Here is a 13441-nt window from a genome sequence, read left to right as displayed (position 1 = left end):
TGTCCCGCTGTGATTAGCTTGTTAATCTCAGCGCGGTACACCGTCTCTTGAGCGGGGTCTCTGGCTAGGCGCCGCTCTGTGTTCAATAGATACCGCTCCGTCGCTTCTTTTGGGGCGTGGAAGGTAGGCATACCCTCTCGCCTCAGGAGTGGAGTTGCGTATCTCATCACTCCGTTGACTTTGACTCTCTTTGTCCCCTGCTCGAGGAGGGCTATAGCGTAAATGTCTTCCTTGGAACGAATGTCTTTCTTTTCGTTCTTAAAGGGCATTGTCTCTAGTGTCCATAGCCTCTCGACATGCTGTAGGAGGGTGGTGTCTTCTTCTGTCACTCTGGAGTGGAGGCAGTTAGTGGCTGCTGTTCGGTTAAGAGACTTAGCGAGGGGGCCTTGTAATGTCCATCCTAGGCGGGTCTCGACTGCTGCAGGACAGCCTCTGGGCCCTGTGTGGACCCGGTCTATCGGGACGATGAGGTCTGCATGGTCGGAGCCTATCAGCAGGGTCGGGGTGGCACCGTCTATGAGCGGTATAGGTAGTTGACGCAGGTGCACATATTTATCCATCAGCTTGGCGATGGGGTAGGTGTACTGCGACAGGCCTATTTCTTGGCTGGTGAAAGCATTAGTAATCCTATACCGTCTCTCTGGCTGCCCGCTTGCTGCGATAGTGAAGGAGACATTCTCGCCCTTTATCGTCTTTAGATCTCTTCTTATTGTCCGAATCGTCATCTGGTTTTCGCTCCCCCGCAGCCCCAGCTGGGCCGCAGCGGACGCGAGGAGAAGGGTCTTCTCTGACCCGTCGTCAAGGACGGCGTAAGTGTCCATGACCTTATCTTGGTAACTCAGTGTTACGCGGACCACCTTTAAGAGCACCCGGGCGCCCCCGCTGCTGGCGGGGTCAATGTACATAACACTTGCCTTTGTGCTGCTTGAGGGTGCAGGCTTTCTTCTGTTACTGTCGTGTAGGACATCTAGGTGGGCTCCGTCACACCGACTACACCTCTTCTTTAAGCGGCAATCGGCTGCCATGTGACTGCGCGCACATCGGTAACAGCGTCGGTTGGACTTTATCCATTGACTCACCTCGTCGGCGGTCATCTTCTTGAACGTGTCACATTGTGACAACCAGTGTTCCTTTTCGCAGTACGGGCACACCATCTTCCACTTCTCTTTCATCGAGGGGGTACTGTGGTTCTTGCTGCTCGGTACTGATTCTGATTGGTGCATGACGGTCACCAATCTTTGGCCATCGTTTGCTCTCCTAGGTCCCTCTCTGGAGCTTGGGGTGCTCCGCATGAACGTATCCAACCGTAGGCTGTTGACTTCTCTCGCCAGGAAGTCGGCTAGGTCTAGGAGGGATGGCTCGGGACCGTTAGGATCACGGTGGTCTCTTTGCCGCCTGAAGCGCTCTTGTCGGGCGGGCGGAAGCTTCTCTAAAATCCTCTCGACATTAGAGTTTGCGTACAGTTCGTGCATACCCTTTTCTCTTTGCGCCCCCAGCATCCCTACCAGGGATTGTACCTTGATAGACAGGTCATCTAGTGAACGATTGTCTGTGGCTGGGGGTAGGCGGTCAATATGCCTTATCTCTTGTATTACGTAGTCCCATATGCGTCCATATCTTTGGTCGAGTGCTGCTAGAGCCGCTGTGTATGGGGTAGTAGAGGTGGCATAGGCCAGCGCTATATTGTGCGCTCGGGGCACCTTGAGGTGCTTCAGTAGGATAGCATACTTGTACGGTTCATCAGCTACATCGGACATCATTGTCTCTAAGCACATTCGTAGCTCCGTGTACTGTGCTCTGTTCTCGTGGGTGAAGTCCGGAAACGTCGGTGTGCCAATGTATGATGCCATGGATGGCTGGCACATCGGTGAGCGTTGGAAGAGAGGCCTCCTAGGCGAGTCTCCTCTTACGCCTCTTGGTGGGCTGGTACCTGCTGGGTACCATGGCCCGCGTATCCAGGTGCTGTTCCTCTGGGCTGGTCGTGCGTCAAGCTCACCCGTGAATTGAGTCGGGGGTCTGTAGCGCAGAGCCGCGGGGGTAGAGCCTGGGCTGTACTGGACCTCCTGGTCCTGTGGAGTACTGTGCTGCTGTCGGGCTTGACTCTCCTCCTCTCCCTCTTCTTCTTCCTCTGGCAGGTCCTCTAGATCCTGTAGTCGTCTATTTAGCCTCTCCGCGGTGTAGACCGTTTCTTCCTTGTAGCTGGGTCTCACTTGGACCGGTCGGGGAAGGGGTTCGGAGGGGGGTATAGGCTCTCTCTGGTGGTCGGGCTCAGGGTCGCTTGATCGGGTAGGGGAGGGTGCCCTTGACCCTTGTCTTGACGAGGCCCTGGAACCCCGTGCGGAGGGAGGGGGTGTTGCCCTGGTGATCAGCTGCTCCATTATCTGCGCTTGTAATCGGTCGCGCTCGGCTTCGCGCTTGGTGAGAGCGAGGTCGCGCTCTGCTTCTCTTTGGGCACCGGCAGCGGCGCGCTGGGCTTCGGCGGCGGCGCGCTGGGCTTCGGCCCGGTCCCTTACCATATTCTCTTCCGTCTGAAGGCGTCTAATCTCTAGACGTATACGATCTTCGTCGCTCCGTTGCTGCGCCTGAAGGCGTTCTCTTTCCATGGAAGAATGTTCGCGCTCACTAAGCGTCTGTGCTTGGAGTCGATCGCGCTCTGTTGAGGCTGCTAGGCTGGCGAGGAATGCCTGTGCCAGCATCTTGTCCGCCTCGCTGGGGGAAGACGCTGGTTGAGGTGATCCGCTCCTGGCAGTACTCGTTGGAGATCTGTTCTCCTGTGGCGAGTCCTGGAGATCCATCTCCGGGGTGCTCTCCTCTTCTTGTAGCGGGTAGAGTTCCATCCCTGGAGAGCTGTCTTTATCCTGGAGCTCTCCGGGGACTACTTCTTCGGTCTTGGCGGGGGGTAAAGTCATGTCGGGTCACTCCTGGTCCCTACCGTGAGCTTGGTCAGTTACGTTAGAACCCACTAGGGCCTCTATTGGCGGGGTAGCCTGGTCGATAGGGTCGGACATAATTTTACTATCTACTTTTTCCGCGTTTACCGTCTGTAGAAAGCTAGGTAGTATATTGGCAACGTAATCCTCTAAGTACTGAGGTGTCTGCCGTCTACGCTGCGGGCGATCTACTTTAGGAGAACCGTTTTGTGGAGTGTTCATCATAGGCCATGTCAATATTAATACCACTATATTAATATTACACTAGTTACCCTCCGGCTCGAAGGACCAATTGTAACTGAGGGGTACAATTCCCTGACTGTATTGATAAGTATGGTATCATTAAACCACTACCGCTTTATGTACTTTAATTACTGGCCATACAGTACATGATATATAAATATGATGAACACTTCCCACAATGAATCGGTTCTACACAAAGTTGTCTTTAAGTATTTATTGCAGCAAAAGGTACATAATATACTTCTCTATTATACTTTGGATGCGCTTATAAGGCAAAGGAATGTGCGTAGGCAAATCAATAATGAATGTCCATTCTCTGGTTACGCAGGAGGTAATTATACAACCTGAATCTTAGGGAATTATATCTATGGTACACTAGTAATATATAGTGGGAGATACTGGAAGGGTCCCCCCGGTTGTAAGCCAGCAGGGGTAGAGGATCTGTCGGTAGTAGAGAGTCTGGTCAACGATGACTAAGGAGACTCCAAGTACAGGAGACGGTGCAATAGTCTCTTGATCCACAGACGAATACAGCTGTTCTCCGTAGACTGTAGCTCCACAGTGAAGAAAGCTAGCCGGCCTCAGGCTCTCTGAGGCGCAGACTCGACTTGGCTCCTCACAGGGTAAATCCCACACGTGTAGGCGTCGGCGATTCTCCGCTCCATAAATCACAGGACCAAAACAAATATAATCCAGCCGCAAAGGGCTATGTAGTCGTCGGGTAGATTAATCCAGTGTACATGTCCACACGGTTCTCGTCTAGGTCTCCTCGGGTGAAAGCGCCATGAAAGCAGCCCAGCCTGGATAAGCACTCTAGCTGGTACGAGGAAGCGTTGGTGATGCTGGTCACTGTAGAACTTTAGCCGCACGATACACTATACACAAATAGACTATTACTGACTTAATAGAAATATGTCGCACTCGACGGTATAGCGCCAAACTCTGACAATTCAGTTATTAATTCGCACGCGGTCTCAATGCTCTATTTGGGGCCAAACAGGCCATACTTCACCGCACGGAGTATCGTGGGTGAGGCTTCAACTTATTGGGTAACTCTACTTCTGTATTCACCTGCGCCATATTTATATGCACGGCGAACAATCTAGTGCCAACCTCATTTCTGTCTCGTATCCCTGGGCAAGGCCGGGCATGTACAGACATGTCTTGACGGTGGCCTTGAACCTGACTCCGGAGGCATGGCTCTGGCGCCTGTGGACCGCTGTCCAATAGGAGAATGAAATATTATGGTCTGTAATAGGCTAAAGGGATATTCCGTGTATATGTACAAGGAATATACAAGGGATATCAAACGATATACAAATACTATGCAATATATATCAATCAATAAATATATATATTCGGTTTAATCTGATCCTTTGTAACAAACTTGATCATGCATATTTATTAGAACATTTAATTACAGCACTGTTATGAATACACATTTATAAAACGAGGCATATTTAGCCAAAATATGTTGCCAGAACATAATTATTATAATTATTTTTTAAGTATTGATTTTTTTTATTATTTTCTTTTTTACTTGCCAATGCACTGTCACCTACCCACAACCTCACTTTGGGTCGCGAGCCGTAGTTTGAGAACCGCTGGTGTAGAGGATAAACAGGAAGGGTGACAACACAGTCCCTTGGGGGACGCCTGTGTTGCTCACCAGCACATCTGATTGGCTGCACTGCAGTCTGACGTACTGTAGTCTGTTGGTGAGGCAGTCAGTGATCCGGGCCACCACGCCGTGCGCCATTGCTCATTGCTGTGAGCTTCTCCGCTAGCCGCAGAGGCTGAGGCTCAAAAGGCTGTTTTCCATTGTTGATTATAAGGGATTATAGTGGGTCAAGTCATTACAGGAAGTTGCTGTAACAATTTAAACAATTTCGCCACTAAAAACAGACATTTAAATGTTTTTATGTCAGTGAAGTCACTCTAAACCCACAATTGTTCCTTGTTGTATTTTTCTTCTTCAGCTGTATCTCAATTTAGGAACCAGTAGGAGCCGGTAAATATTCGTACATGTTCGGATTCACATGAGGAAGTTACACAGTAGGTTCTGGGTAACTACACTGTAGGTTGGAGGTTTATGAGAGATGAATGCTTATTATGTTGAACAGTTCACTGGTTTAGTAAAATGTTGCTATTCTTCCCATTTGAAATAACCCTGTGACAGATCACTGCGAGTCTGACAGTTTGTACACAAGTGCATGTGTGTGTGTGTTTGTGTTTTATGTGTGCATTTTATGTGTGCAACAAATAGGGGTTTCAAGTCCCGTGATCAATATATCACTAAAGCCACAAATAATGGTTTCAAGTGCCGTGATCAATAGATCACTAAAGCAACAAATTATGGTTTCAAGTCCCGTGATCAATAGATCACTAAAGCAACAAATAAAGGTTTCAAGTGCTGTGAATGTGATCAATAGATCACTAAAGCAACAAATAGTGGTTTCAAGTCCAGTGATCAATAGATCACTAAAGCAACAAACAGTGGTTTCAAGTCCTGTGATCAATAGATCACTAAAGCAACAAATAATGGTTTCAAGTGCTGTGATCAATAGATCACTAAAGCAACAAATAATGGTTTCAAGTCCCGGATTTTTTGCATTTATTTATTTATTTTATTACGGATCCCCATTAGCTGGGGCTATTCTATTTCATTGAACCATTTTATTGCACTGCACTATTGCTGTTTATTATATTTTACTAACTATTTTATTGCACTACTACACTATTGCACTATTTTACTCTTTTTTATTATTGTCTATTTGAAAACCATAGAATCAAACCATAAACAAGGTGGCCTGCTGGGATGTTACCTAATGTGGAAAACTGTGATTCTTATGTCTGCACTTTGTGTCTTTTTTTGCTGCTGTGAAGCACTTTGAGCTGCAATTCTTGTATGAAAGGTGCTCTACAAATAAAGTGTATTATTATTATATATGTAACAGCGTCACCTCAAACTTTGATGCCCCGAGGGAGTTTCGAACGCGGGTCTCCCACGCCGCGGGCAACAGCACAGACCTCTATACCAAGAGGTGAACTCACTACTTTGCAACGTGTCTATCTGTCTTTTGAGAATGAGAGTGAGTTTAACCCATGGCACCGCTACTCGCCCCAGCCCTTCGTGACTGCGCTTCGTGGTACCATTTTAATCGCATAACCATTTTAGGCTTGATATTCTATATTCTATAATCACACCAGGAAGGCGGCTGGCCCAGATGGAATAACAGGACGCATACTCAAGTCCTGTGCTAACCAGCTAGCCCCTGTGTTCACCACCATATTTAATCGATCCCTGAAGGAGTCAGTGGTCCCTGCCTGCTTCAAGATGTCTACCATTATCCCGGTACCAAAGAAACCCTCCCCAGCAGGTCTCAATGACTACAGACCGGTGGCACTCACCTCTGTGGCCATGAAATGTTTCGAGAGGCTGGTCAAGGACCACATTTGTGCCTCCCTCCCGAGTCCCCAGTGATATGGACCCTATGCAATTTGCATACAGGACAAATAGGTCCACTGACGATGCGGTATCCCAAGTACTGCACAGCACCCTCTCTAACCTGGACCGTCAGAAGGGGGGCTATGTGAGACTGTTGTTCATTGACTACAGCTCAGCGTTCAACACCATAGTCCCCACCAGACTGGTGGACAAGCTGATCGAGCTGGGTCTGAGCTCCGCTCTGAGCGCCTGGATACTGGACTTTCTGAGTGAAAGACCCCAGGCGGTCAGGGTGGGGGGTCAGACCTCCAACACCATCACCCTGAGCATCGGGTCCCCCCAGGGCTGTGTTCTGAGCCCCCTGCTGTACTCACTCTACACACACGACTGTGTCAGCTCCAACTCCATAGTGAAGTTCGCAGACGACACGGTGGTGGTGGGGCTGATCTCGGACAACGACGAGAAGGCCTACCGGGAGGAGGTTGAGGTACTGGAACGCTGGTGCCAGGACAACAGCCTGCTCCTGAACATTGGTAAAACCAAGGAGCTGATCGTGGATTATAGGAGAGGACAGCACCGGGCAGCAGCAGCAGCAGCAGGTGTAAAGGTGCTCCCATAGTCCAGCAGACTGTACACAGAGCAGACTCAGAGGTCCGCGCGGCTCTTTGAGCTTCGATCTCAGCGGACAGCAGACCCACAGGTGCGAAGCTCCTATTTCCTGACGCGCCGCTGACTTGGTGTCACACAAAACGCTGCTCGGCGTGTTGGTTGACATCGAACTGCATTTAATGTGACGCCGATCTGCATTTTACTCTGACCACTCGCTCCGTGCCAAGAGAGATGTTTGAATGGCTTTTCTAAATGGTGTGTAAAATTGCCAGTTTTATTTCGAAATATTGGAAACGGAGATAACATAGAATGTTATCTCCGTTTCCAATATTTTTAAATAAAACTGGTGCTTTTATTTCATGCAATGTGTGTTTCATTTCAGCACCACGCGCTGTCCACCTCAAGCCTATATACGGTACATTGCATCTCGCTGCCTATATACACGATGATGATACAGAAAATTACAGAAAAATGAGAAATGCATGGCAAAAGTAGCATTTATTTTCAGTAATTTAGAGACCCCCAGGGGAGCTTTAGAGACCCCCAGGGGAGCTGATGTCTGATCTAGGGGAGCTATAGCTCACCCAGCTCCCCCCGTGGATCGCACCCTGCCTGCAGGTTCTATACAACAAAAGGTGAAAATCCAGAGCCTGCAGAATAATGAAAGACCCTCACCACCCCAATAACAGCCTGTTCCAGCTGCTGAGGTCAGGCAGACGCCTGCGAACACCAGCTACTAGGACAGAGAGGCTTCGGCTCAGCTTGATTTGACTTGACTTGACTTGATATTTCAAATGGCATGTGTCCGGATGGCAGAATTCAGTAATGTATCTACAAAACCTTCTGTTTAATCATCTTCCATTTATTAATTTGCTTAGATTTTTCAGGTCTGGTCAATTTTAGCATGGTGTTATTCACAGTCAAAGATAAAAAAATGTTTATTGATATTCTCATTTGGTTCATTACAATTTACTCAAGCCTAGTAACAGACATAGTATTTCTGACACTGGGAATACATTCCCTGAGATCCATAGATGTCCCTAGAATCAGATACCAAGAACATGCAAATGGACCATATAAAAATTAAAGTCTGTAAATGTGTATTCTACGTTCTTATGGAATGAATGAGATTAAAAAATATTAAAATCAATTTTTTTTGTAAATTTTCATAATGCGATCATTTGCTGTGTAATTAATTAATCTAATTAACACGATAAACTGATATATATATATATATGTGTGTGTGTGCGTAATCTGGTTCTCTCGGCGCTGTACCTTGAAGTACACCGGCTCCACCTTGTGTCTGAGGGCGTGGGCCTTGCCCACCATCTTCAGCACCGAGGCCACCTTGTCGGCGTCGTGCAGGTTCTGCACCAGGGTGTTGATGGCGTTCATGACCCGGGGAGCGTGCTTCCTGAGCTGGGGGCTCCTCTCCAGCTCATCCACGTCCTCCACGTCCCGGAACTGACTGAAGTACTGCTTGGAGGAGGGGAAGTTCACAAAGAGCCTGCGGAGGGAGGAGGAGGAGAGCAGAGGGTGTGGGAGACGTGAGTGAGAGCAACTGCTGCTGCTGTGGAGCCTCCGCTAATCCCAGCATCCCTCAGCCTCCGCTAATCCCAGCATCCCTCAGTGTTCATCCTCCGTTAATCCCAGCATCCCTCAGCCTCCGCTAATCCCAGCATCCCTCAGCCTCCGCTAATCCCACCATCCCTCAGCCTCCACCAGCCCTGTAGCCTAATCTGTAGCCTAATCTCACCACCTCTCAGCCTCCACCAGCCCTGTAGCCTAATCTGTAGCCTAATCTCACCACCTCTCAGCCTCCACCAGCCCTGTAGCCACTAATCTCACCAACCTCTGTCTACAGCCTAAAGACCCAGGTGTGTTTCCTATAGGGCAGAGATATCATATCATATGTAAATATTGTAAGTGTTGACACGGCATGCTCTTTTCCCTCCTCTTAATGTTTAACTGCGACCCTGGCAGCGTGTGGAGACGGTGCAGCTTGTACAGTATGCTCACTCAGCCACAGCAAACATGTGCAATTAGAGAAGAATTGTTCCTCAGGGCAGGTCCACTGAAGAAGAGGAACGAAACATTCAAGTACGACTATATGAAATGATCACGTCAAATTATTGTTAAACTACACACCCACTACTTATTTCACATGTAGGTCTTCATAACAAAATGTTTTATATATATACTTGTATATATACTTATACTTATATATATATATTATATATATATATATTAGGGATGCTCGATATTGGCTTTTTTACCGTTACCGATATACCGATATTGTCCAACTCTTAATTTCCAATACCGATATCAAGCGATATCAACCGATACCGATATATGCAGGGTTTCCCCCCCAAAAAAACAGAATAATTTCAGGTAATTAACATTACATATTACATTTCCTTCCATGGCCTCTATGACCCCCCATCCCCACCCCCCTATGCCCCCCGTCCTTCACCCCTGACCCCTCACCTGGTCATCCCTCCTCCCGCCCCCTTTCATCCCAGATATCTTATAAGGTGACCCCACAGAGAGAGAGGGGTGCTAGACCCAATTCTCCCGGCCAGAGAATGTCAAGTCCTCTACCGAACTACCTAACCTAAATTGTATTTGATTTACCATGTTTTAACAATACATTTGTATCAACCAAGATGATTTGAGCATGTGCTGTCTCTTAGGGTGGCCAGATGCTACCAAAGCTACCTAGCATGTCCTATATGTAAATGTAAATGTATATGCTCTGTAAATAACTATGTACAGATACCGATTTTGATGTCACACCATGTTACCTGTTACCTGTTATTGCACACATTTTTTTGTATTGGATTCTATTATATGTTGTACCCACTGTATTGCACATAGTTGCGGGCAAGACCACCCGCATTTCATTGTATACTCGTATGCCGTGACAAATAAAACTCTTGACTCTTGACTTGACTTGATGTCACCCATTGTGCATGATTGTACAGCATTTCTGTCTCTTTTCACGCGACATTGAGACCATGTCCCGCATGATTGGTTGTTGTCATCCGCGCTAACGTTCCCCCACCAGCCAATGTGAAGAAGCTATGCAGCGGCCGCCAGCCGGGTGGGCTCTCTGTCTGTTTATTTGGCTGGGGGGTTAATTGATCTATCCCAATACCCTTCCATCAGCGAAAACGTCCGGGAGAAAAGTTTTGCGTGACGTGGAAAGATTTGGGTGATTTTGCGCGAGCTCCCACGCGCGCGCCCATGCGTAAATCGGGGCGAGATTTTTCCCGGGGGTAGAACTTGGTGGGTGGGGGGGGGGACATGACTTCCCAATGCTCTTCCATCATCAAAAAGGTCGTGAAAAGGTCGGGGTGATTTTGCGTGAGCTCCCACGCGCGCGCCCGTATTCCGATCTGCGCGAAAATATTCAGGGGGTAAATGTCCTCGTGGGACACAAGTTCTCAATGCATTGTCCCATGGGATTATGCCCCCCCCCACAGCGATATTAATTGAGGGGGGGGGGCTGCGCGCTGGGGGGGGGGGGTCCCACAATGTCCCTCACAAACATACCCTTTGTCCCACATTTGGTCACCCGACACATTATTAACCTCTCCGGTTCCACCACAGTGTAGAGCATTGTGCTAGTCTGATACACAAGCTTGAGACGTGACGGCCCCCGTACTACTCTGACGTCACTCAGGAAGTAAACACCGGTCAGGCTAGCAGCATATAGCACTGATCTGTAACGTATCGTCCCTGTAAGATACTTGTATTAAATACCCATCTACGCCCACCTGCCTACCTCTCGTTATTTCTACATGGTGTCAGACGTTGTGGACACAGTAGTCAACCCGCGTCCGAAAGTGAAAAGCGAAGGTTTAGGAGGTAGCCTATAACTAGGATATATAACGCGCAAGGAATAACGCGCGAGGACTCACGTTCAGCATGGCGGAAGGATTCCGCAAACCAGGCCCACTCGTGTTTGACAGCCACGTCGCGGAGAATTGGAGAATATTCGAGCAAGAGTATGATATATTCATTGCTGCCGCACACTATGACAAGCCGCCTCGCTCTCAAGCCTTCATCTTGCTAAACCTGGCTGGCTCGGAAGCCATAGAACGGGAACGGGCATTTGTATATGGACCAGCCCTGTACGATGGAGACGACGAGCAGGGAGAAGAAATAGTCCCCGCCCAATCAAGAGAAGACCCGGAGTGTTTGAAGAGGAAATTCCGTGAGTTATGCAATCCACAAACAAACGTCACTATGGAAAGGCACAAGTTTAATACAAGGAGCCAGAAACAAGATGAGACTATTGAAGCCTATGTCAGTGATTTAAAAATCAAAGCAAAGAGCTGTCAATTCGGAGATTTGCGCGAAGAGCTAATCAAAGATAGACTTGTGTGTGGCATAATAAATGATGGCATGAGGAAGCTACTACTCCATGACAGCAAACTAACTTTAACCAAAGCAGTGGAGACATGTCAGATCCACGAAATGACAGAACAACACACTAGGACACTGGCTGCACCAAAGCAAAGCACAACCAATGTAGATAGCCTACGGCACAGAATAAAAGAACGTGTTTACAAGAAGAAGCCAAATACAGAGCACTCAACTCGGTCCATAGCCAGCTGCAGCAACTGTGGAGGCAGCCACGAGCCCAGACGAGAAAGGTGCCCTGCATTCGGCAAACAGTGTCACGGATGTGAGAAAATGAATCATTTCAAGCAGTACTGCAAATCCACTCCAGGGAGTCACAGAGACAATCAACAGCACCAATACAGAAAAAAGCACGCTGTGAACCAGATTGACAGAACAATATCGTCAGGCGACAGCGACGATTCGTTCTACTGTGATGGAGTCACAGTAGTGACAAACACAGTCAATACTGTGGGATCACCAGCGACACAAAAGCGTGAAATATTCTGCAGAGTCCAGGTCCATGGAATCCCTGTCGAGCTCAAAGTGGACACCGGAGCCAAGTGCAACGTGATATCTCGCAAAACGTTCAACCAAGTGAAATACAAAGAGAGAGTGGATCGCTCCAGGACAGCGAGGCTGGTTGCCTACGGAGGAAATGAAATACACACATTGGGGACAGCAACCCTAGCATGCTACATAACAGATAAGTCCCACTCCCTACAGTTCCACGTGGTGCAACAAGACGTCCAGACGCTGCTGGGTTTACAAGACAGCCTTAGCATGGGACTGGTCACACTCAGTAAGGAGATACACCAGCTACATCTGACAGACGAGGAAAACCTTTCACACAAGATGTTCTCGGAATATTCAGACCTATTCAAGGATGAGGTGGGTAGGCTCCCCTACACCTACTCCATGAAAATCGACCGAGAGGCCACGCCTGTCGTCAGGCCAGCACGCCGGATCCCAGTCGCTATGCGAGAGAAGGTTAAGATGGAACTGGACAGAATGGCAAGCACAGGCATCATAACACCAGTCTCAGAACCCACTGAGTGGGTATCTTCAATGGTAGCAACCCACAAGAAGAACTCAGACGACATACGCCTCTGCATTGATCCACGAGACCTAAACAAGGCGCTCAAACGCCCACATCACCCAATGCGCACTGTGGAGGAAGTAGCAGCGCACATGCCAAACTCAACCGTGTTCTCAACACTGGACGCCAAGAACTCTTTTTGGCAAATACCGCTGGATCACAAATCATCGCTACTGACCACATTCAGCTCGCCATTCGGACGATTCCGTTTCCTCAGAATGCCCTTTGGCATAAGCAGCGCCAGTGAAGTCTTCCAACACACAATGGAGCAAATCTTCGCAGGATACCCCTGTGCAGTGATAGTCGATGACATTATCGTTGGAGGAAGCAGCGAGAAAGAGCATGATGAAAATCTCAAGAAAGTCCTCGACAGAGCATGTGAAGTCAATTTACGGCTCAACTCCAAGAAATGCAGGTTCAGACTGAAAGAAGTTGGCTACGTTGGACACCTGTTCACAAGTCAGGGTCTTAAGCCAGACCCATCAAAGACGCAAGCGATCAGCGAGCTGCCTGCACCAGAAGACGTAACGGCTCTGCAGCGATTCCTCGGCATGGTAAACTACTTGGCCAGGTTTGTCCCAAACTTCAGTGAAATCTCAGCCCCCTTGCGACACCTAACGCACCATGACACGGAATGGTGTTGGTACAAGCAGCACCAAGACGCATTTGATGCGCTGAAACAGTGTCTCTCAAACCCACCCACGC

At 48.4% G+C, this 13441-nt stretch overlaps 1 protein-coding gene across 1 annotated transcript in view; it reads right to left on the bottom strand.

Annotated features, from left to right (window-relative positions):
- LOC311240152 (cytoglobin-1-like) overlaps positions 1 to 13441 on the bottom strand; it is a 58166-nt gene that overhangs the window by 26944 nt on the left and 17781 nt on the right. Inside the window, exon 2 of the mRNA XM_084328696.1 lies at positions 8506 to 8737. Coding sequence (XP_084184822.1) covers positions 8506 to 8737 — 232 coding nt within the window. The remainder of the gene's footprint in view (positions 1 to 8505; positions 8738 to 13441) is intronic.

The sequence above is a fragment of the Notolepis coatsorum genome (genome assembly GCF_963971535.1).
Source record: "Notolepis coatsorum genome assembly, chromosome: 14".
Taxonomy (NCBI): domain Eukaryota; kingdom Metazoa; phylum Chordata; class Actinopteri; order Aulopiformes; family Paralepididae; genus Notolepis; species Notolepis coatsorum.
This window is presented reverse-complemented; position numbering and strand designations above follow the sequence as displayed.